The sequence below is a fragment of the Diadema setosum genome, chromosome 22 (genome assembly GCF_964275005.1).
Source record: "Diadema setosum chromosome 22, eeDiaSeto1, whole genome shotgun sequence".
NCBI lineage: Eukaryota > Metazoa > Echinodermata > Echinoidea > Diadematoida > Diadematidae > Diadema > Diadema setosum.
In genome coordinates, this window is record NC_092706.1 from 4,575,877 (window position 1) to 4,599,772 (window position 23,896).

At 39.7% G+C, this 23,896-nt stretch overlaps 1 protein-coding gene across 1 annotated transcript in view; it reads right to left on the minus strand.

Annotated features, from left to right (window-relative positions):
- Positions 1 to 23,593, minus strand: part of LOC140245424 (protein Wnt-1) — a 57,949-nt gene extending 34,356 nt beyond the window's left edge. Inside the window, exon 1 of the mRNA XM_072325002.1 lies at positions 23,502 to 23,593. Within this exon, the coding sequence (XP_072181103.1) occupies positions 23,502 to 23,593 (92 nt within the window). The remainder of the gene's footprint in view (positions 1 to 23,501) is intronic.
- Positions 23,594 to 23,896: the final 303 nt, after the last annotated feature.

Genomic DNA, 23,896 nt, shown 5'->3' on the forward strand with positions numbered 1-23,896 from the left:
AATAAATCACATTGAAAACGAAATGCGGATGGGAGAAAGTTTGAGAAAAAAATCCCTACATACGCAAAAAAGCTATACGACCGCTACGTTTAACCTGTTGAGGACCAGATGATTTTGCTATAACGCACATTTTCCATAGACATCCCCCAGTATTAATGGGGACTCGTCTTCACTGGGTTAACGTACGCCCTAATCCTCTCCTTCATTTGAACACCCTTTGAGACAGCTTAAAGTCAATTACTTCATAAAACATATAACGCATTATATAATAGACGAGCAGCACTATTTTGTTGACGTCAAAGTATAGTGACCAAGACGCCTGATTAAGGTCAACTTTTTTCATCTGCCAACGTTGTATACTAGTCATAACTTTGTTGGTATTTGTCCGATGACAAATCTTCTGCAAATCCCCCCAAAAATCCTAGCCGGTAAATAGTGTTTGTTCCACTTCTTTTCTTTTTAATTTGTGATAGAATTTCACTCCATGATCTGTTATTAACGTTCATAAAAAGAACAAAGTCAATGCAAATAGAATGGTTAAAACAATGCTGAAACTTCTGTTCACATCAGAGCCACCGTTATAAAATGTAACGACAAATCATGCAGACAAACAGTACGACGGTCGAAATGACAGAATTGATATGCTTTCACACTAGGGTGCATCGATGACGTTGGTGACGTCATCCATGCACCGGAGGCATCGATGGCGTAAATGACGTCATCAAAAGTACATCAGGCGGAGCTGATGGTATTCCAGTGAGATTTTTGCTCTCCTCCTTGTTTGGACTTCATTCTGTATTTATCATACAGTCTATTCGAACATGGTGCATGATATAGAGAAGATGCTCTTCTATTCAGATCCTCACTAGAATACAAATCCATGTTTCGAGTCTTTTCGAAAAGAAGAAAATGATGTTTGGCTTTGATGAACAGACAATCAAGCGATGCTGTGATCGATGGGCTACACAAGGCGGGAAAAATGGATGCCTGTAAATATTGGTAACAGGAATGCGGATGATAAATGTGAAGACGATGACAAGATAGTAGTAATATGGACGAAGAGTCGTTTCAAGTTTGTCAGGCTCTGGCGAGAACATTCAGCGCCAGCAAAAGGACGTAATTTTCGATCACTTTGAGTTAAAAAGAAGCTGCATTGACGACCGAGTGGTAGAATGCGTAACGTCTGAAACGATATTATCGATGAGAAAGCGATTCGCGAAGTATCGCTCAGAGTCGTCTCAAACGTCTGGAACCATCGAATCAGATAGCAATCAGAAGTTATGGCAGGTGGTAATCTTATAGTAGAAGGGAGAAAAGAGGAACAACTGCATGCCAACGATTATCCCACACACTCTCGCAGGAATGTGTCACGCTTTTGAGGGCGACATTTAGGCATGGGACAGATGCTTGTAACAAGTGATTACAGCTTGCCGTCGGTGAATAACATCTACATGGACAACAACAACGACAGCATCGTGTGACGAGACCTCAAGGAAATGGACCTCCAAGATATTGTGATTGAAGTATGGCACGCGAAGACTAACAACATTAGTTCTCTGGGGGCTTTTTTCAGATACCAAGAGATGAGCGCGAGCGCGAAGGGGAGAGAAATCGCTGCTTCTGATGTTGGGCAGATTTTGCGTGTGGATGGAAAGCAGCGAAAAAAGTGTTTCCTCCACGCTGTAAAGCTACTAAATGACAGAATGGAACTTGTTCTGTCCGGAAATTTTACAAGTTGTCATTGCGCATATCTAGTCCCGATAAACAACTTCTCATTTTTCTTTTTCTCCACATAGACTAATGAATACATTCTGTGGATTCTTCAGCAGATAGATAGAGGATTGATAGAGGAACAGAAGTATAGAGCATTTATTACGAACAGATTGTGTTCTATTAAGAAACAGCACATCAGAGATAGTAGTTGTGCAGTCTCGGCACTCGTAGCACTCATTTCTATAGCTGATATAACATACATTGAAATTGGTGGTGATGTTTGCAGCGGTAGTGATAGTTGCAGAAGAAGCAGTCTGAACAGGAGTTTATGTTGATGTGGCTGCCGTTTTAACGTGTTACACTCCTCTTTATCATCGGTTTGTTAAGAGTTTGATTGTAGTAATGATGGTAAAGTGGCCGTGTATTATAAAAGATGCGTAGTAGGGGAATGACTTCAAATTGCTTTAGCTATACAAGCAGTAGAAGTAGTAAGTTGCGGTAGTAGTGATCTTAGTTGCTTTAGCAGGAGGAAACGATGTCGGTAGAAGGAAGTAAAAACGGTGGTTGAATACGTCTCGATTTATGTCACGGTATATATCTTTAAAGGGACGTAAGTGCCAACAGCGTTTCTGCTGTTGGCGTTCATTAAAGGCAAAGCTTTTTGCTAGGAATAGAATAATAAAAAGATAAAAACTCACTGTAGGTGCAAAAACTGAATGCCCTGGCTTTTGTCAAATCATAGTTTACCATCTCAATCATGTGGAGTCCTTCAACAGCCTTTTTTCACTTGGAAGACCAACCTTTGTCAAACGTCAAAATGTAACTATTTTATACCCTCTGCGTACCTTATGTGAATGAAGAAAATAGTTACGAAAAAAGTAGGCATATCAACCAGATGGTTATCGAATCCCTACAGGGCGCTAAACTGGCAACGCCACAACCGGGTCAGTCCGCCACAAACGAAGCGCTGTGGGGTAAGCCACTCGTACTGTGCGGCCAATAGTGCGGCGGGTCGGGGGGCATTTACCGCCACTCCGCGCGCAGCCCCTTGATGGTTGCCGCGTGTTTACCGCCGTAAGCAGCGCGCACGCGGGCGGTCCTTTAAGACCCTTCGCCAGGTCATTTAGCAACAATTTAGCCGCTGACAGACCCTCCTTAGCGGAGGAGAAAAGAAGAAGAAGGGGGAAAATCCGATTTGAATGGAAATGAGGGTGGCATGTGATACGGAAACAAGCCACGACAAAGGGTGAAAATGTCAGAGGAGAAATTCCAAATCTTTGTGGTCGGGATAGAGCGATGAAAAGTACAGTCAACAGATTTTGAAATCCTTTCGGATACGCTAGCATGATATATGGCGGAGGGTGGGGTAGGCGAGGGCTTCTCATGAATTTGTCCCGAAGAGCTGCGCAGCTAGTCGATGCCTAGTATACTGAATGTCATGTTACTTTCTCGTTTATTGTCTGCAGTAAAATTGAAAGCCAGATGCAGAAATTTTTCCTGAGATATGACTCTAAACGAACAATAAATAATCGTTTTGACCTCTCTCTCTCTTTCTTATCATGAATCAAAAGACAGCGAGGTCAGCAGACTTTATTGACAAATAAAACTATCTTCAAAGAATAATGATATTACCATGTGCAGCGTATTTCTTTGGTTCATGTATGATGGTAATTAAGTGGCGAGTTTTTAGAACGCTTGGCCTACCATACATCATTAGGCCTTTCGTCAACTGTGTAATTGCCTTAGTGTGGCGTAGCGATCGCATTCAATGCAAGCAAAGCTCTGTTGACGCCCAGGTTGGTTAATTCCAACGTCATTCACAAATTAATGGCGTCACGAAAAGACCTCTTGCTCGTTGATGCATCCATGTCGATCCCCACTCTTCGGCTCTCGAAGGACGCATCCTTCGTAAAGCTCCCGAAGTGTGGATGGTTACAGCTCGTTATTCCGAAGGTGTGTTATTCCGAAGGCTCTTCAGTCCGAAGATTCTTTATTCCGAAGGTTCGTTTTTCCGAATTTCATTTTCGGATGAACAAATCTTCGGAATAACGAACATTCGGAATAACGCCACAAATGTTCGGATTAACGAACCCTTTTTCATTTTCGGATTAACGAACCGCTAGGTATAGGGAATTTGCGTGTTTCGGATTAACGAACCTTCGGAGTAAGGAACCTTCGGAATATCGAACCTTCGGAATAACGAACAGCACCCGTGTGGATAAGATGTCCAAGTTCCACGCGACTCCGTCGATGGATGTCGAAATCCATCCGAACCTTTCCGAAAACTCACGACATGCACAGCGAATCAAGAAATTATCATTGTGGTGATACTTCCACTTATACTTATACTTATACTTATGCTCATAGATGCTTATGGTTATGCTTATGCTTATACTTATACTTATACTTATGCTCATAAATGCTTATGCTTATGCGTATACTTATACTTATAATTATCTTATACTTATATTTATACTTATACTTAATACTTACACTTCTTACAGTAGTCAAATTTGTTACAACAGGAGACCAACATGATCATTCATTTCAATAACTCACTTTTGAAAGCTGACATGAGTAGGTTTAAGAGTCATTGCTTTGGTTTCACAGTGAAAAAAATGAAGTCCATAAGTCATGATGAAAACTGGAAGATAGGATGAAGGAGGAGATTGGGACCAATAAATGAAAAATTCGTCGATTTAACGGACAAAAGAAATGCTGAAGGTTTTGCAGCCAAAATGATATGAAATTATATCTAACAACTATATGCCAATATAGAGCGATAAAGAAAAGGAGCTTTCTCTCATTCGCAAATTCCGCAGTCGTGTATTACAGGACAGAGTAACAGATTATGACAGAGTAACATGCAGATTAACATGAAGGGGTTTAGAATCAACACAAATCGCGAGTGAGTTGTAACCATGGCTACACTTCTAATGTAGTCAACGATAGCTCAACCTCCAGTTGTTCAAAAGAGCATTCCTTCCCAGCTTGTCAGAAATCAAGTAGTCGAATACTTAGTAAGTCTGCCAAACAGTAGCCCTCAGTAACATCGAAAAAAAAAAAAAAAAAAAACATCGAGCGCCACTATTCAGAAGTTTTCTATGTCGTCAGTTCGATGAGCGCAAATGCCCACTCTTCGTTGCATCACGGTGACTGTACTGGCACCTGTTTCTGCGGTTATTTGGAATTGGCGCTTACTTCAGGCAATCGACGTGATGTGCTAATCCCTTATGCCTTTTTAACGACTTTTGATCACGTGATTTGAGGAAACGTATGGTGCCTCGCTGTATTTACTCACAACGAACACGTGTTTCCCGTTTTGCGTAATTTCAGTAAACAAAGCTAAACTCAGAGCATAGTTCGTAATTGGTTCAAGTATATTGTGCACCATGGGGAGAAAGAAAGCTATTGTTTCTCCCCTGCAGATTGTATAGCGTTATGCATCGATACTATTCATTCAGTGCTGGAGAGAAAATGTTTGTACTGATACTATAATAGATGTTGGTGTCAATTGTAAATTATCACAAGTTTTTGGATGTATAGCAGCATTTGGATGTGACAACAGAGAACTCAATGTTTCTGAGTTTAAGTGAGTCACCAAAGCATTTTCTTCCTGAGCAGAGTATATTTGAAAATAAAAAACAAACAAACTCAAATCCAGGTCCAAAACAAAAGAAATGGAAAATGAAACCACATCTTGTATAAGACAAAAAGAAAAAAAAATGTAGGTGTACAAACATAGCTAACATGCAAATATCGGTGTCACCAAAAGCAGAGTAAGACTTCTGGACAATGCAAACCAAAAACAAAACAAAACAAAACAAAATGCATACAACCAATGTCTTAGCAGATGCTCTCGAGTAAGAAACGGATTACATAAATGAAGACATCAAAGTCAGAAAAGGAGATGGGACACTAATGAATTTCTAGAATGTAGATTGCAGTTGAACTGATTCCAATAGCCGACAGATTGTATCAGTACAAGTATTGTGTGGTTACCATAACACTTGCCTATCTACATACATTCGAAGACACTACCTATTGGATATTTTCTTGAAATGGTAGGTCCCATATGTGCAATATGTCCAACAATGCACTATACAAGCTCGGGATGTTCGTCGGTGTTATTGTGGATTCTTCTCGAAATCTTTGAAAGCATCACGGATAACTAACAATATCAATTCCCTAATGTGCAGTGACTTTATGTACACATAAAGATACCTCGAATACGCTTGATTCAAAACATACTGTTCAACCAATTACATGTTAAGTGTTCAACATCATTTCAGTATTGTATGCTATAGCCTTTAAGACTGCAAATGGATAAGGTGATTAAAGTTTTACTTCTCTGCGAATTAAGAAAGACATCTAAAGTTGCTAGTGAATGCTTCTGGCTTTCTGACGAAGGGGGCTGGTCAGAATTTCTCTCTCGTCAAATCACGCTACAGACGCACTTGTTTCGCATATAGCATTCAATCAGATCACAAGATTCATCGCGCCGGGCAATGCACTGTGCGCTGGATTGTCGTCTGCCAGCGACACCTTGAAAACTCTCTTGGCGGGGAGTCACATGCTCGCACACATCTCACGAAGACGCCACCAATAGGCGCGTAATTGGCTGCGACAAGTCCCGCAGAAGGTCGTACAGTGTGTTGCAGCTTTCGCGTCGTGTAAATTTGTAGCTGATTCGCCGCGGAGGTCATGCACGCAATAATCACACTTTGCCTTGCTCGCAAGCGAAGATAATATAGAGTCCTCCGCACATCCATCCGGGATCCCCTAACGAAAATCGTTGTCCGCCATTACTGGCAGGATTTCTAGAAACAAGAAATCCTTCAATCTCTGAGTATTTTGTCGAAGTCGACAAATTTCTTCAAAGCAGCATATCATAAACTCTCTACTATACCCTTCTTGCTCGGTTTAATATTCATATGTTTAGATTACACACACACACACACACACTAAATTCTTTACGTCATCAGGCATAATAAGTCAACTTCATGCAAAAAAAAAATCAAAAAAATGATTAACCAATACTGGGGATTAATAAGCTCGAGCGTGGAAAAAAAAGAGAGTATTCACTTCCTATCTTCTGTTGATATGCATTCCATCATACTTCTGCCGCCACACCAAGTACTGTACAAGTTTGTCTTCAAGAGTAACAAACGCCCACTTGTTTTCACTTAAACTTTCTTTTTCCTTTCACAGTCAATTTTCAATCCCGCAAAAATTCCGGTTATCCGTTTATTGGTAGGCCTAGTACGCTATATGTTTTTCACCTGGAAAATATGACCTTTGTCTGCGTTAACTCCGTTGTACGTAGTCATCAAGTCCCGTTCCTTGGGAAAATAGTGATCTCACCTTTTGCTCTTTGCGATCTACACGTTTTACCTGATCGCGCGAAGAATTCAATATAATGTGATGATGCGGGTGCACTTAATACCTCCACCAACTCCACGTGTAGATAAAACCAGGTACGCATGTAGCGCCTGTCCGCTCCTTACCTTCCGTGTGTCGTGCAGTCATTAGCATAATTCGTCACATAATTGGGGCATCTAGCGGAGACGATTAGGTCTGACTTTCATTATAAGTTGATCAAGTCGAATGTCTATCAAATCCACACGTTCCATCTTGGATTTCACTCAACCCTTCACGCCCGTGGCAATACGCGAGCTGCATGAGGTACTAGCTTGTAATAATATCAATCTTACGCGCCTAATCAAATTTTAAGGGGCGAAGTTAATATACAGCTTCATGGTCATATTTTCCACGTGTTTTGAGATGCTCCCCCTTGATATAGGACTGGTAAGTACTATCCTTATCTAGTTAGGAATAGCTCTCCGCTTTCTTCGTACAGGAGAAAAGTCAGGATGGATATGGGATAAAAATAGAACACAATTTTGTCTGACAATAAATGCATGATCAGTATAAGTAACACGAACATCTGTAAGCGTATTTTCAGCAAGTCATCAAAAACCATGAGGCATAACTCCAGAGTTTGTACGGAAGATGGCCCTTATGATCTCTGTGATATCGGTGTCAAATGCGATTAAAGCGAACTAAGTTTGGAACTCACAATCGCAATAGCGAGGCATCAATTAATGAACTCACATCATAAACTGATTACTTCCTACCTCCGAGTATAATTCCTTCAGGTCCCCCTACACATTTTCAGTATCGACTCTTGCTGTAAAGATGGCAACCCCCCTTCCATTTGATCATACAAATAGTATCTCCATGTACCTCCATGGATATGTATAATGTTCCTCGTAAACCATGTAACAATATTGGAATAAACAACTTAAGTGTTGTGAGCATGTATGTATTCATTCATTTGTTGATGAGTTTGTAGCGCAGATGGCAAATTGTGTTCTTCCTCTTCTTCATCAGCATCATTTCTTTTTCTCCTTCTCCTTCATCATCATCATCATCATCATCATCATCATCATCATCATCTACGTACACTAACACTGGTCCCGCCGTTTCATTCAATGAATTGAAAGACGGGATTTTGCATGCATGCCTTGGTTACACTATCCATGTGTAAAAAAACTGGGTATCTGCTTGCTGTGTGTCTTTTTTCATATTCCTGCAACAAGGGGTTAATGAGAAAAAGAGTGACAAGCAGAACTCCTTTGGTTGATCGATATACAGGCCTTTAAGCGTCACGCGTAACAACGCTGATTCGGTTCAACCACTTTCATCATGGTAAAGACAGAGCCACGCTGATATTGATTCTTATGGTCATGTTTTCCCGTTGATGAAATGATCGAGCCAATAATGAATTTGAACAATATAATGACGATGCCATTCATAAAACTTATAATCGTATAATCGTATAATCGTCCAAGTCATTATGTTTCCAACAGTGGTGTCTGTGAAATGCATCTTACATCAAATGATCTTCTGGTGTTAATGTGATATTAGAGTGTTTTGGTGTGGTGGTGTGGTGGGGTATGGTGTTGGAGATAGTGTTGGAGGATGTGGTTTACGTGGTGGTATATATTGGTGAGGTAAGAGTATTGGTGTTCATAGTGTGGTGGTGGAGGTTTGGTATTGGTTGACATGATGTGTGTGTGGTGTATGTGTGTTGAACCAAATTGTTGTTGGTAATGTGGTAAAGGAGATGGACGAAGTGTAGTGTGGTGTTGGAGGAGGTAATGGCAGTGCCGTTGCTATAGTGACCAAACACCAAGGATGATAGGAGAAATGCTGGTGATGCGGACTTTAGTTGCGATGAAATTAATCACGATCATACAAAGATGACAAATGGTGGTATGTACGAAAGTTACAAGATTATGATAAAAACTGTCACATCAGCCGGAGAAGGGAAGATTGTTTCATGGTTCGAACAAAGAGCAAAAGTGACGTAACAGATCCGACCGAACGGACGAGTTTGGAAGTTAGAACACTGGGGTTATACCGCCAAGTGCATCTCCTCTGCACCTCTTCGTACTTAATAGTAATTACATCACAGGTATATCGCGCTGATCAGACGACCAGGATAGGTGACGTCATAATGCGCATTTCATGCGGAGATCTTACGTTCTTGAATCATTAATGTCGCAACTTATGGAAAATCTCATTACGTGAGTCATCGCGAATTAACCCCAGTTGTAAATTAAGTTACGTCGCAAGACCACGATACCTCTGTCTTGTTCGAACCAAGAAAATATTTCTCAAAGTTCAGATGTTCTCAGCGAAGGATGGATGAGAGAAGAAGGATCCGCCTTCACCCCCCCCCCCCCCTTTTTTTTTTTTTTCATTGAGGCCATCATTCTGGTGTTTGGTTGATATTGCGCTTTTCTGATTTCATTATGGTCAGCTATTTCTCAAACACATGTTTGGATTTTTTCCTCTGGTGGAACACACGTTATAATAATGGGCCTGTTGTTTCGATTTCCCTGCCTACGCATGGCTGCGATCTGGCGTGACATGGTTACAGGTAACTCACGAGCAACTCGCCCACTCATGGCTCTGTCATCTTCACCTACAGTTGTTGGCAACATACATTCACTACGACAATGTGTATACTCGCGGGAGGGGGAAGAGTCATGTTCCGTGATTGAATTATAAAACTTCATAATGATTGATTCAATAGTAATTGCGAACGCAGTACTTTGGGTTACGGAGTAAGTATAACCGTAGTCCTGAGGAGTTTGTCCAGATTTAAACCGAGCAGCCGTGTGTCTTTTATCTAGCCGATAGGTCTCATATTGATACTTCTACGACTTGTTAGTTGTAATTAGTAGACCTGTGACCCTTAATTGGAGTGATGCTAACACAAAGTTTAATCAGACAGGGTCCAGGTTTTGGTTTCATTCTGTGGATAAAAAACTGAAGTAAACTGAACTGGATTGAATGATGTTAGTATCATTAACATTGACTTCTTAGCTCCTTTGTCCTTCTATCGTGGTTAGACGTATATGTTGAACTTTTTCTCTAGCAAAAGTCTAGTGTTGGCGAATTCATTCTTAAATCTAATCATTCATTCATGTTGTCTTTTTTTATCATCCTTGTTGATTTGTGACTTCTATTATCATTAGTACATGGCAACATCATCCCTTGTTCCTATTTCGTCTCATCTTATTTACTTTTGTTTATTTAGTTATGACTAATAACAGCTTGTAGATACGTCATGGTTGCGTCATCCGTATTTCCATCGTCATTATGATGATGAGTGACACTGATTTAACTCACACAACATTGCACAATTAGAAGCAAATCACTAGGCTGTCACTAGACTGAAGCTCATGACACTGATTGTCATTTTAAAACCTTCCAAAAAACACCTCATTCTTTAACACTATACTTGAGTTGCATCAAACAAGCCTGCAAAAAGATTTTTTTTAAGCAGGAATCAGAACATCTGGAGGTCAAGAAAAATAACACCTTTAACATAACGTTTAGCCAGGTATTTCATTTTTTACTTATACTACCCTTCAACACAAACGGTAATATCTATGTCACTCTGTAACACATTTGGGATGAAAGTGGCATATTTTGTTAGATTGTTGGTATATATCTGGAGATTATGCCCGAGCCATCTGGCGATATTCCGTAAGCAATGGAAATGTTCGTTGATGTTTTGCAACGTTATCTTAATGAGCTTTGGGGGTAGCTTGACGACATGACTTTGTCGTGATGACTAGCGTCAGCTTTCGCTTTATTGAATGGAGTGTGATCATGCTTACCGCAGTCATACTAATTTCGTACCATAATGGGCTCATTTTCATTATGACACCACTCACGACCTTGGTTCCCAAACCGAAAGGCGGTTTCTATCCTTAAAAGTCTATAATTTCGGAGTTCCAGCCAAGCTGGCAAGACAAGGCAAAAAAACGCATGCCACTCTTGCGGATAATCTTAATTATGTATTAGACGTGATTCATACTATATGCATGTGTTGTGGAAACATTAAACTCTTGCTGATATTCGTGCGAAGAGGGGTGGGTTGAGCGATGCTTTTTGGGTAAGCAGGCGAGGGGTGCGCTTTAATGTGGTGGTCGTGAAAGTTATGTTTAGCAGAAGCGGGGAAGTGGAACAGACGGTCGAGCAGAAGGTGATGGTGAGGGTAATATCAGTAGAGAAGTGCAGGAAAGGGGTGTAAGATCCATACCCCCATCGCTTGAGAACAGTGCATTGTCATCATGGTTTGTAATAAACGCCATGCTCGCTTTGAATGTGGCAGCGTGATGGGTCCAACCAACACACCTGCAATTCGCCTGGTGACGGAGGGGGGGGGGGAGGGTGGGGATGGCCCACGATTTATAATAATTGCGTTATCCTGATAAAGCGTAAGCAGTAATGGCCATTTTTAGGGTGTAATTTTGTTCAGACATAAGAACACAAATAAACATATCTTCGTGTCAGGAAAAAAAAAGGGGGGAGTCGTCCAGTTGTGAAGATGCTGATCTTAAGGAGTAATGAAGCTACATCAGAAGCAATGTATATTCCACTCTGAAAGATGCATGTTTTAAGAATCAAGTTGGGGAAAAGTTGGGTAGGTTGTTGAAGACATGATGGTCCGTTAAGGATACGTCCTGGCTTTTCAGACTCGTCTTTGATTGTTCAGTTGCGCGAAGTTGTCAATAGACAATTGCTAGTTTGAAATGACTTGCTTATGATGCTTTACACATTAAGATTGCCAGCATGAATTCCGCGCGCCTTCCGAAGATACATCAACCGGATGTCCTCTTCGCTCCTTTAAAATTTCGGGTTTCGCTTCCTTTGGCACTTCCTGTTGAGAACTCGATAACTCACGCAAAGACAAAGTTATGTCTATTCGCCATACGTGAGACATTACGTGAAACAGCCAACATTCTTGGCGCCTCTGCTCACATTTGACATTGTCATGACAACCGGGGGGGGGGGGGGGAGGAGAGAAGTTGCCTGTACTCCTGCATGATTTTTTCCCCCACGGCAATTGGCACAGTCTAACCAATGAATGGCGCGATGAATCCCCATTCAAACAGCTTTGGCGGGTGTTAAGACTTCACAGCGGTGCGGTGAATGATTGATGGCAAACATTTTACTATGAAACAATCTTTTAAGTGTGATGAGGTCCAATGTATCACGATGCTGTTGTTGTTTTTTAATGTTGTGTTGCTGTTTGGTGGGTATCGAGCCTGTGCCAATGTGTCACGGCTTCGAGTACTCATCGCCAAAGATATGTATACATACTCAGTAGTCCCTCGCCAACTCTCCGAAAACGCTTAGATCCATCGTAAACTGATTGAATCATACAAAAGAAAAGCATTCGCCCCCCCCAAAAAAAAGTAAATAAATAAATAAACAAACAGACAAAAAACAAACAAACGTGCTCATTGCTTGACAGTTAATTTGGTTGGTTTGCTCGCTTGCTAGTTACTGAAGTTTGTATCTACTTCCGTTATAGATTATAGCAACAGAGATGAATTTCACCTTACATAATTATCTACAACATGTATCCTCACGCGAAGAAGACGGGTATCACTATTTCGCCCGTGTCTTTGCTTGACACAGCTGGTCTTCCTTGTCTTACAGATTGTTGATCGACGTTGCTATGGTAACGCGCTCATGGCATTTCTTTTCCTCTTCTTCTTTTTTTTTTTTCGTCTTGTCGTCGTTATCGTTTTGAGAGACTGTTGTCCTGATATTGAAACAATGAAACAGTATTAAAGGAACTTTATATGCAATACAAATGCATGTTGACTTGTATTGATTAATGATATGCATTTCACCTTGTGTTGTCCTCTTTGGTCAAATGACATTTAAAATACTTTAAAGATTTACATTATTTCTTCTACGTCTGTATAATTGTTCTTTTCCTTTATTTAGTTAAATAAAAAATTGTTACAAGGCATATTATTTTCAGAGGCCGTTGTCCAAGTCAAGCGTTTTACTTATTGATAACGGTCTCTTCCACTTACACTTCTAAGATCTGTAATGATATTTACGTATTATTTCACATGATTATATGTTTGTAATGCGAAATTTTGTTTATATTCTTATGACTTGTGAATAACATGTTCGATATTGTTATACTTATTTTCTGTTATGTACAAGTGGAGAAGTAAAACTTACTGAAGCTGAAGCTGAAACTGAAACTGATATTATAATTATCGCTTATGTGCCCCCTCCCCCTCCCTCCCCCCCAAAAAAAAATAATAATAAATAAATAAATAAATGAAAATAAAAGTCTAGATATGTGCTGGATGTTTTGTAATAATATTTCTGCTATATTTCTTTAGATTACCTGGATGCGCTCACAAAAATGACAATAATAGCTTCAAAACCAAAGTTCTTACCATTTACAGTATATCATCTGTCAACCATTGCTATACAGTAGTACTAATGTGATTAGCAAAAGACATCGAGGCATCGGAATGCACCTATTCTCCTACAGGTCGAACATAACTTGCATCATGTTTCCCAGCGATGTCTTTTTTTATCATTGTTAAGAACATGGAAACATGTAAAGTTATGCTCAGTGTATTCCAATGTCTTTTGTTAACCATAGTAGTACTTTAGCAACGCTAGTAATTGACAAATGACGTCACTGACAATATATTGGTTTCATAGTTTTGTTGTTGTTATTTTTTTTTGTTGGGCATATCCAACAAATGTTCAAATAATCTGAAGAAAAATAGTAGAAAATTACTATAAAACAGATGGCACATAAATAGATATTATTCAGCTACATGAGTGGTGGTGATGGTGTCTTGAATCAGCACAAGTCAGCATGTATTTGCATATAAATAGTTCCTAGTCGATGCGTAGTATAATGTGTGAATGATGACGAACTTTTGTAACATTGTTAACATTCTCCGTTTCTCTTTCACAAACACTGATTACACGGAGCTTAGAGCCAAACAAGCTTGCTTTCATGTAGATCCCGTCATATTTCTCTTTGTACCACCCAAACCGAGATTTCGACCAATTATCATTATAACTTCTAAATATACCATGTATTTACATTTGTTTTTGTTTGTTTTATACATTATGGCCAAGGTACAAGAACTTGTGCTATTACTTTTGATGTTATATTGATATATGCGAGTAGTATGAAATAAATTTGATTTAAATTGAATTGAATTAACAATATTACAATTTATTGTTAGGCTGTAACATCGTTAGCTTAATCTGAATGTGTTGTTTTTTTTTTTGTTTTTTTTTTTTTTTACTTAAGAAGGGTTTCTGTTTATAATGATGATGTCCTTGTCACCTGTTTTACATTTAACAGCTACATTTTAGCTCTACCTAAATAGATTTTGGACGATACATAGTATTACGCTTTGAGTGAATCACGTTTTAAAAGCACTGCTTTTTCGGTGGACCACTCTCTTCCTTACTTATACCTTTCTGCCAACCTTGCAAAGTATGCGTTGATGTTCTTGATTATTCTACTTAATTGTTCATAATATTTTTATAACATATTTTATGATCCACATAGCATTATGTATCTCTTACAAATTGGTAAAACAATATGTGATTTGTGTAATACATGCTTTTTATTTTGTTTCACTCTTTTGTTGGATAAAAATAAATGATAACTGAACTGAGTATTGAAAAATAAAGATTAAAAAATAGTCTGCTGGGGTCTCTTTGAAGAGGTAAAATGAAGATGACATCTGCTAACTGTGCTTATTCTGCAGATCTACCTAAGATGAAATAAAATTCCATCATGAATTATGAAGAAGTGGCTTTGATTATGGACTTGGTTACCATGGTAACATTCCGTTTTCTAGACACACATATACATGAAGACATATGAATATATGAATATATTATAGTCTTATTCATATTCGTACAACAGGCATATACATGATATATAATCTGACCCAGCACATAAAAAGAAATGTGATTAAGATGATGAATAGATAAAAGGACAGCTTAAACGAAAACACGAACGCTGGAGTTGTGGGTATATCACAGCAGAAGTAGCGCATGAGTTGCGAGTTTTCCCCTTGATTCAGTGTTCAGCACTTTTGCGGTGAGTATACTGTCAGAGACTGCGGAAGAAAATAGAACTCGGGGGCTTGCAAACTAGGAGGACCCTATGGGGAGGAGACTTTTTTTTTCTTCGCTCCCTCCCTTTCTGTTGAACTTTTGCCTCTCCACGGCCACATGCTAAAGTATCTGACGCGGAGTTCCGGCCGGGTAAGACGAGAACCCCCTCTATCCGCCAGGGCTTAGGGAAAGAATGCCGCGGCGTGTGTGTTTGCTGAGAGAATAGTATACGTGCTAGCTAGTTTATGATCATGTCAAACTTACATACATATCTTAACCCTGCTGTCTCTCACCTCTCACAGATATAACGCATGTATTTGCGTGTGTGTGCGCGTGTATAAATAATTTTATTTTGGCGTAGATTTATATTTCATTTCATTTCAATCATCAAGTTTCCACACAAATTACATTTGTAACATACATGTACATCTACAGTTCAATGAAGAGAAACGACAATTTGAAAATTCAGTGTTTATAGACAGAACTGTAAGATTTCATGATACAGAATGGATTTAAATAGGTATAGAGTGTGTCATATTCATATTGGAAAACTAGGAATGGAATAAACGAATGTGTATAATTAAGATCTATGAAGGGGTCGGTGCAATATAGTGCTAACCCACACTTTTGTAAAAATTGAGTTACATGCATTTTCATAATCCTTATCCTTCACTCTAACCTCCATGAAAATGTCAAATTTGAATTCAACCAATAAGATGGTAAAAAATGCATGCATTCATGTTTTATTAATGTATACAATGCATGGACTTTCCAAACATTCAACAGCGATTATCTCAAAGTGACTATTGTGTGGGTTAGCACTATATTGCACCGACCCCTTCATATGTTAATCTAGATATATTATGTATGTTGGCATATGCCTTTATGTTTGCATGTGTTTGTATGTGCGTGTGTGTGTGTGTATTAAAATTTTGCATACGTTGATCACATACATTATAAATGTTTACATTATTATTAATGGTCTTATAATAATTTTCATTATTGTTGTTATTACTATCTGTATAGTGTCAATGCTTCAGTATATAACGTTTGTCAGTGTATATGGATATAATATGATATAAACGAAGAATTCTGACTGTACACTTGCAGTTCATGTTCACAGGTGTTGTTGAGAACAGTTTATCTCGCTACGCATACATGTGCATTATACATAATTTATGTGCTAAGTCACATTTGCCATATCATATATAGTCACAGAGAGTATATCTGCATGATATAATTTCGCACACACACACAAAGACAGGTGAGAATGATGTCTGAGATAACGATGTATAACTTGCTATCTATAACCTGCATTCTACGTGTTCTAATCAACACGCTGGTTGTGCACCTCGGGGTGGCGAACCCTTCGCTGCCCGTCTGCAGCCGACTGCTTCCCCGGTCGCGTTCTCGTAACGCTTCGCTTGATTATTTACGGGCGGGCAGGCGAGGGGGTTGGAACAATACGTCACTGTGACACACGCCAAAGTTACAGCTATCTCGGGACATGGCCCGACACTTTAAAGAGAAACATTTTTCATGCCAGCAGGCATCCGTCAGCTTCCAATGAGAGCAAAAGGGCGCGAACACGACAGCACAACACTCCCAGAATGCAAGCACGCAGAATATCACTAGGAAAATAACAAACAAAACAAAACAAAATATGCGCGAAAGTTTCTTGCCAAGACTTGAGTGCTATATGGTTCGGGTTTTAACACCCTGTAGAATTTTCAGGGTAGGATGTATCAGTTTGTAAGCTTCCTCCCTTAGTCAGGGATATTTTCTGTGTCTTTTATCTTCGAGCGCCGGAAGAGAATCTGTTGGTTGAAGCCGAACTGCGGCGTCAGAGTCTGGGTTAATTTTCATAATTTGTCGTGATACGGTTGACAGACACACATAGGGCTCTAGGTAAAAGCGAGCGTGAGGTATACACTGTATTTACAGGAAAGAACACACGTGTCGAGACGAATACACCTAGTCCAGTATCACTTGATTACGCCTTCGTGTTAAAATCGTTAAGTGAGGCTGGTTTGATGCTGTCGTTGTAGTTATTCTTGTTGTTGCTGTTGTTGTGCGTGTACTGCATGTGTGTGTTTGTTTTAGTCATAAATAAAATATATAATTTTCTTAGATGAAAAGCACAAGTTGGAGGCAGACAATGATGCAATGATTTGGATTCATAGCCCATGCAATAAAATCAAGAATCGCTCCGTTTATCAGGTAGCCGAGGCAAAAACAAAAGAGGCCACCTGAGGATTGTTTTTGTTTTGTTTTGGTAAAGATGAAGACATCACAGAACACAGCACCCCCCCCCCTCTCCCACCTATGTCTCACTTCAGCGGAAATCGATGGACTTTTGAAGTGAAAATTTGGCAAACACAAACTGCTGGGTTGATTGGTGTAATCATAGATTAGATGGCTGGCATTGCGTTCTGTCAAAACAAATGAACACGACTAACAATGAACTAGCTTAAAAAAAAGTATCGTCCACAAAAATAATGGCCTTGCTGATGGACAGATTCATACAACAACGTATTAAGTTTACTTATCAATTACTTCGTGGTTTGTTAATTGATATCATTTTCCGCCTTTTATACTATGGAACATCTCTGTGATAGATGTTGGGAGCAACCAGGATGTGTTTCTTGGAAGAAGATTAAATTGCTGATCATAAAGATTCAGTTAACCTGTTGCCTGTTGGACTTTTCGTAGCCCATAGAGTTACTACACAAGGCACACGATTCCAGTGAACATAGCGTTTACTTTTTCCAACCCTGGCATGTCAGACAGGCGCATCTCACATTGGAAAGGCATGACTCATGCAGAATAGTACTAGAATAACATCTGTATGTACTAATTCTTGTTTTTTTAAACTTAATTACAGATATGTTAATTATAAAGGGCGGCGCGGAAGTAAATTCTATAATAAAGAGCGAGTACATAATTTGGAGAGACATTTAAAATAATCATGTCTGTATTTGTAACAAATCTTCTGAGAATATAGGAGTAAAAATTAAAATAACAGCATGGCAATGAGAGAAAGCAATACATGCAATTGAACGCTTCGCTTGCTGTTGAACTCACAGAAAATTCAGAAATGAAATCATACTTAATCAATACAGCAAATTCAGCAAGCCAAAAACAAGTCCAAGTTCATTGACGGTACAAAACAATGTGTCCGAAAGATCAAAGACCACCAAAACCTTGAATTACCAATTTCATTAATCGGAATTTCATCAATTAAACCTTGAATTACCATTTCTTTTAATCGGAGCAAAGAGTAAATATTGTCTTGTTTGCTATCCTCGTAAAAGGCACATGACCGAACAAGAATTATTGCAACAGCCTAAAACCATTTCAGAAGTAATGAATTGAATGATAGGGCTTGTCTTAGTGACGCGATCTACAGAAGATAGGGGTATCCCTGCACCCCCCCCCCCCCCACACACACACACAAACACACACATACGCACACATACACACGCACACTCCAACCCCACTTCTGCAAAGTTGAAGCCCAAAGCAAAAGCCATTGTGTGGCCGCACTTCATAAGAGACGCGCCAATACTAGACCACAGGTGATAAATGCTGCTCTTTTCACACCAATATCTCCACCACAAGGTGCTGAACATCTCCTGATTCGCGCCCAATTTACCCCCAAATTATTGTACGTCACTCCTGGAATTTCTTCCGTGAAAGGGGGTAAGTCTGGATAGGACAGGGTTGTCTTTTTTATTGTCCATTCCTAACTTTCCATTAAAGTCGACGGATGACGTAATCAATCATTCTTCATTTTGAAGGATGATACAGTACTATTAAGTAGACACACTGATTCATCAATCCGGTATGAGTATACTGCTCATTGGTATAATAACTACTTTCCTCCATTAATGTATCGTTTATCGAGTGATTTATGATTTTATAGTGGTGCAGCACCTTAGTTCCGTGTGTTTATCGTCCAATAAGGGTCCTTGATGTATTTTCATATCTACAGCTTATTCATTGCTGGCTTTGTTTACTCCTATAAAAGGTTGCCTCGTCTCAAACCGTAAAAACTACAATCAACCATTGTAGCTCGTATTCACGTGGATCTATAAAACTGGAATAGGCATTGATTTTCATACAAAGCGTATCTCAGGACCAATAGTCAGAGTATCAACCCTCTCTTCAATAAAAAAAAAATTATAATAATCTGCAAGCGCACAAACTTTTGCAAAGAAGTGAAATAGACAGCATGGCTTTTTCACGATCACAATTTTAACCCTTCGGTTGCTAAAACTGGACGGAATTGAGAATGTACTTGGAGAAAACGAATGCACTATTACTTATCGTTCACGCATAGTACACATACTATCGCCGTGATATAACATCGGAGATATTTCCGCTATGTATGTACCTGTCATTGACAACTATACGTGTGGTCTCCCTGCCACCCCCCCCCAAAAAAAAAAGAAATGTAGTTAGATAAAAGTGAATAATTAATAGGTCTTGAAAGAAACCATCACCAGTGTTAACGTATCGAGATCTGACATTGAGTTGTTCATTTCCACCTGCTAAAAGTACAAACCATATGTCTCACCAGGAAACGTATCCCGAGAATTGTGCCATGGGTTTCGGTTCATCATTGCAAGTTAATGCCCGTAGATTCGTTGCACTGTGAACTTGATCCACCCCTCCCCCACCCCCATCCCCATCCCCACCCCTAAAACTCCCTTGCTACAGTCAGAATTAGAACATTTGCCTTCAATCAATACATCATGTCACTTTGATGCTCAGTCGTGGCTCATGGGTGGCACGAATTACCCCTCTCACTCTTTGAATTGTTTTTCTTTAGTTTTTCGCTATTTTCTACTTTGTTTCGTAAGAGTCCGTTAGGGAGTGATGAAGGGTACAATGTCATGACTTCACTGTCATTCTTATCTTCCCTGGTATCTGACATTGCCGCTGAATTTACATCTCCCCAGTGCGGGGAGAACAACGGTGACAAATATAGTTATCAAATGCTGCGATCTCGCCCCCTCCGTTGTATGGCGGTCTGAAATCGTTAAGGAGCGGAAGGGGGGTAAAGTCGTCTATGGGGAACCCCCAATCGTCATATTTCCGAACCCCAATAATATCTTTATTGTAAGAGAGGGAGAGAGAGAGAGAGAGAGAGAAACTGGTATGGAATGACGACACAACTCTAAACGTTGTCCAGTGTTTGAGTACAGTATTGCCGTCAATTTGTTCAAGTTTGTTATACTGTATATTGACAACGGAATGCAGAAATAAAACTGAACTGGACTGATCTAACCCTTATTGAAAAGCACTTGAAGATCGGTCACACCGCTTCCAATGTTCCTACAAGAAAACAAAGTTTATAAAAAAAATGGTGAAGAAGTAACTTTTACTCCAGCTGTTCCTGTATACTTGGCCCCTTTTGAAAGAGAAGAAGCAAGCCTAGTGTAGATCTAGCTATAACATGTATAGTTTTTGGAGTCAAACATTGTCAGCGTTAAGGAATACCGTCTCTCCTAACGGTGTTAAGTTCTGCTAATTTGTGTTTCGTTGATGATATTGTATATGGTTTGAAGTTTATGGTCTGCAGTATAAGTGAGTCGGTTATGAGATGACAATGACATTGCAGTGATTGGTAGAAGAGTGCTATCTACTGTCGTATCCTTCTTCATTATCATATATTCCCTATCTTCAATAATCATATCTTCACGTCCTCCTCCTCTTCCTCTTTCTTCTTCTTCGTACTACTACTCCTACTACTACTACTACTACTACTACTACTACTACTACTACTACTACTACTACTACTACTACTACTACTACTACTACTACTACTACTACTACTCATACTATTACTATATGTACTTCTACATATTGTACTACTACTGCTGCTGCTGCTGCTGCTACTACTACTACTACTACTACTACTACTACTACTACTACTACTACTCTTATACTATTACTATATGTACTTCTACATATTGTACTACTACTGCTGCTGCTGCTGCTACTGCTACTACTACTACTACTACTACTACTACTACTACTACTACTACTACTACTACTACTATGTACTTCTACATATTTTAATACTACTGCTGCTGCTGCTACTACTACTACTACTACTACTACTACTACTACTACTACTACTACTACTACTACTACTATGTACTTCTACATATTTTAATACTACTGCTGCTGCTGCTACTGCTACTACTACTACATCTTCTTATTTCCATTATTTTCATTCTCCTTCCCCTTCATTCTCTTCTTCTCCCTTTTCTTCTCTTTCTGTCCAATATTACTATTATCTGCTAGTTCTTCAGAGTATCCCCGTGTGATTACTTGTACGCTGCCGAACTTTAGACATGTCGAAAGCGGAAGGAGTAGTTTAACTCTTGGCGGTGATAGTGCCAAAGCGAGCGATGCTTTATGGGTGCCTGGAAACTATTGTGGGTTCCATATCTCACCGTATTTACAACGCGCCTAACACAACTTGCTTTAGCCTTTCAAATAAGATAGATAGGGAAAAAAGAGGTTACAGAGGAAAGTCTGGCTAGAAATCATTTACTCATGTCGAGTCGTGTGAACAGGTAGTCATAGAGACTATGACCCCCCTAGAAGGCGGAAAGTGCAAGTGTTTGATGTTTAGGCTGCACTTGGAACCAGCTGCCGATGATTAAAGCTGATGTTTTGGAGGCGCGGCAGGTACTGTCATCGCGCAGTGTGTATCGGCCAGGGGAGCCCGCCTCGAGCCGCCCAAGTGTGAGCTCATCCTGCGGATCGCACGCCACAGACACACGTGTGCGTCTGAATTGATTCCCCAGCCTCTTCCGTATCGTAACCTTAACCCGGGACACATGCAGGCAGCCTGCGTTATGAAGCCTTAGATACAACACAGCTCAAATGCTTTAAACACTACAGTCATGCTTCAATCTGTACATCATCCATAATAGATCACTCTTTCTCTATTAACTGATGCATGCAAAACCACTCAGCATGTAAATTAAAACCTCTTCAGTAGGTAAGCTCTGAAAGAAACATAATCAGCAGCAAGAAATACATTAGAGGCATGTTATACTTCCCATCGTGCACAGTTTAGAACGTGTGAATTAATTGACATATTATTTGCATGCGTGTGAGAGATTAAAGAACTGCACCTTGCCTAGAATCAAGAACGGAGCCACTTTCAAAACTACGCGCAATCGATCTAGGTACACGAAATCTATGATGAGAGAGGCATGACGCAAATACTTTGAAACTTCCATCTAACCCTATCAGGATGAGAATATCAATAAGAATATTTTATTAGGTAGATTATTGAACATTCTAGCGAGTTGAAAGAAGGCTGACAGGATAAGGGCAAGCAATGATTTTGTGCAATGTTGCAAGATAATTAAACGATCTAGATATTCCTCAAGAAGAGACAAAATAACTGTCACAGAAATTGTTCAAAGAAGGGCAACAAAACAACATGAAAGATTGAACCTCTAATAGCTGATCACATTATTTGTTAACACCACTTGTTATGAGGGAGACTTTATGAAGGCTATCGCATCTTGCTGCTCCATGCATACACGTGAGTGGGGGAGTATGGTATGCTAGATTACGTCGCTGCTCATTAAATGTTTAATACCTGAACAGGGATGCGTGCGTTTTTAACGTATGTCGCACCGCGGGTGTATCGTACACGCCGGAGGCTAAACACTGCCCTGTCATCGTCACCTATGCGACAAGTTCGTTATAAGTTTAGTCCACATCACTACACAGAAAAAAAAAGGATCTACATATTCTCATGACACAAGAAAATGAAAATTATTGTAACTAACACATGCAAAATGAGTGATATAAAAGTGTAAACTATTCACAGGGACAATTTTAAACTTCAGCTGCCCAGAGCTCTTATTTCTTGTTTAAAAAGCGAAGAGTATGGTTCTCATCAGACTCTTAATTAAGCATTTTAAGTAACTTTCGCCATAGTGTGTTCGTATGCACAGTGATGCTGCACTTCTGAATGTGCGTTCGTGCCATTATAGGAAGTATATGTCATCTTATACGACGCTTTGCGTAGTGATGTCATCTGGGCCAACGCTAAAAGGTGACCGCTAAAAATAATGGTTTACTTCTAGTGCTCACGGAAGAGTGACAGAAAATTAAAAGTAACAGAAAAAGAAAAACCGTAAGAAAATACTACATGCGCTGCCGTAATTTAAAGACACGGACATAACCCTTATTTCACCACACAACATTGACCGTGGTAATGATAGGTGAAGTGAGAGAAATGAAGACGGACTTACCACCATTTTGTGCTGGACGCTGCCGTCGTTTTCTTGGCGAGCAGACTGGCGGTGGGAATGAAGAAAAAGGCTACAAACCATTCCAATTTCATCTCAGACTGCTCATCAAAACTAACTCCAGCAAGAAAGGGGAAAAAAGATATGTATGTATGAAGTATCCAAGCCGAGGAAAACAACCATATATCCTCCAACGTCTGGCCGAAACCCCCCGGGTGCTTGCCCGTCAATCCAAGTTTACAAATTCGGTTCTCTGTCGGTCGTTTTTTTTTTTTTCTCTCCTTCGATACAGGCGACTTCAAGATTCGATTACCCTAGATACAAGTTTTGAGGGGAAATAAGAGGGTGAGAGGATATAAGAAGAGAGAGAGACAGACTATGAAGACGATTGGTGTACC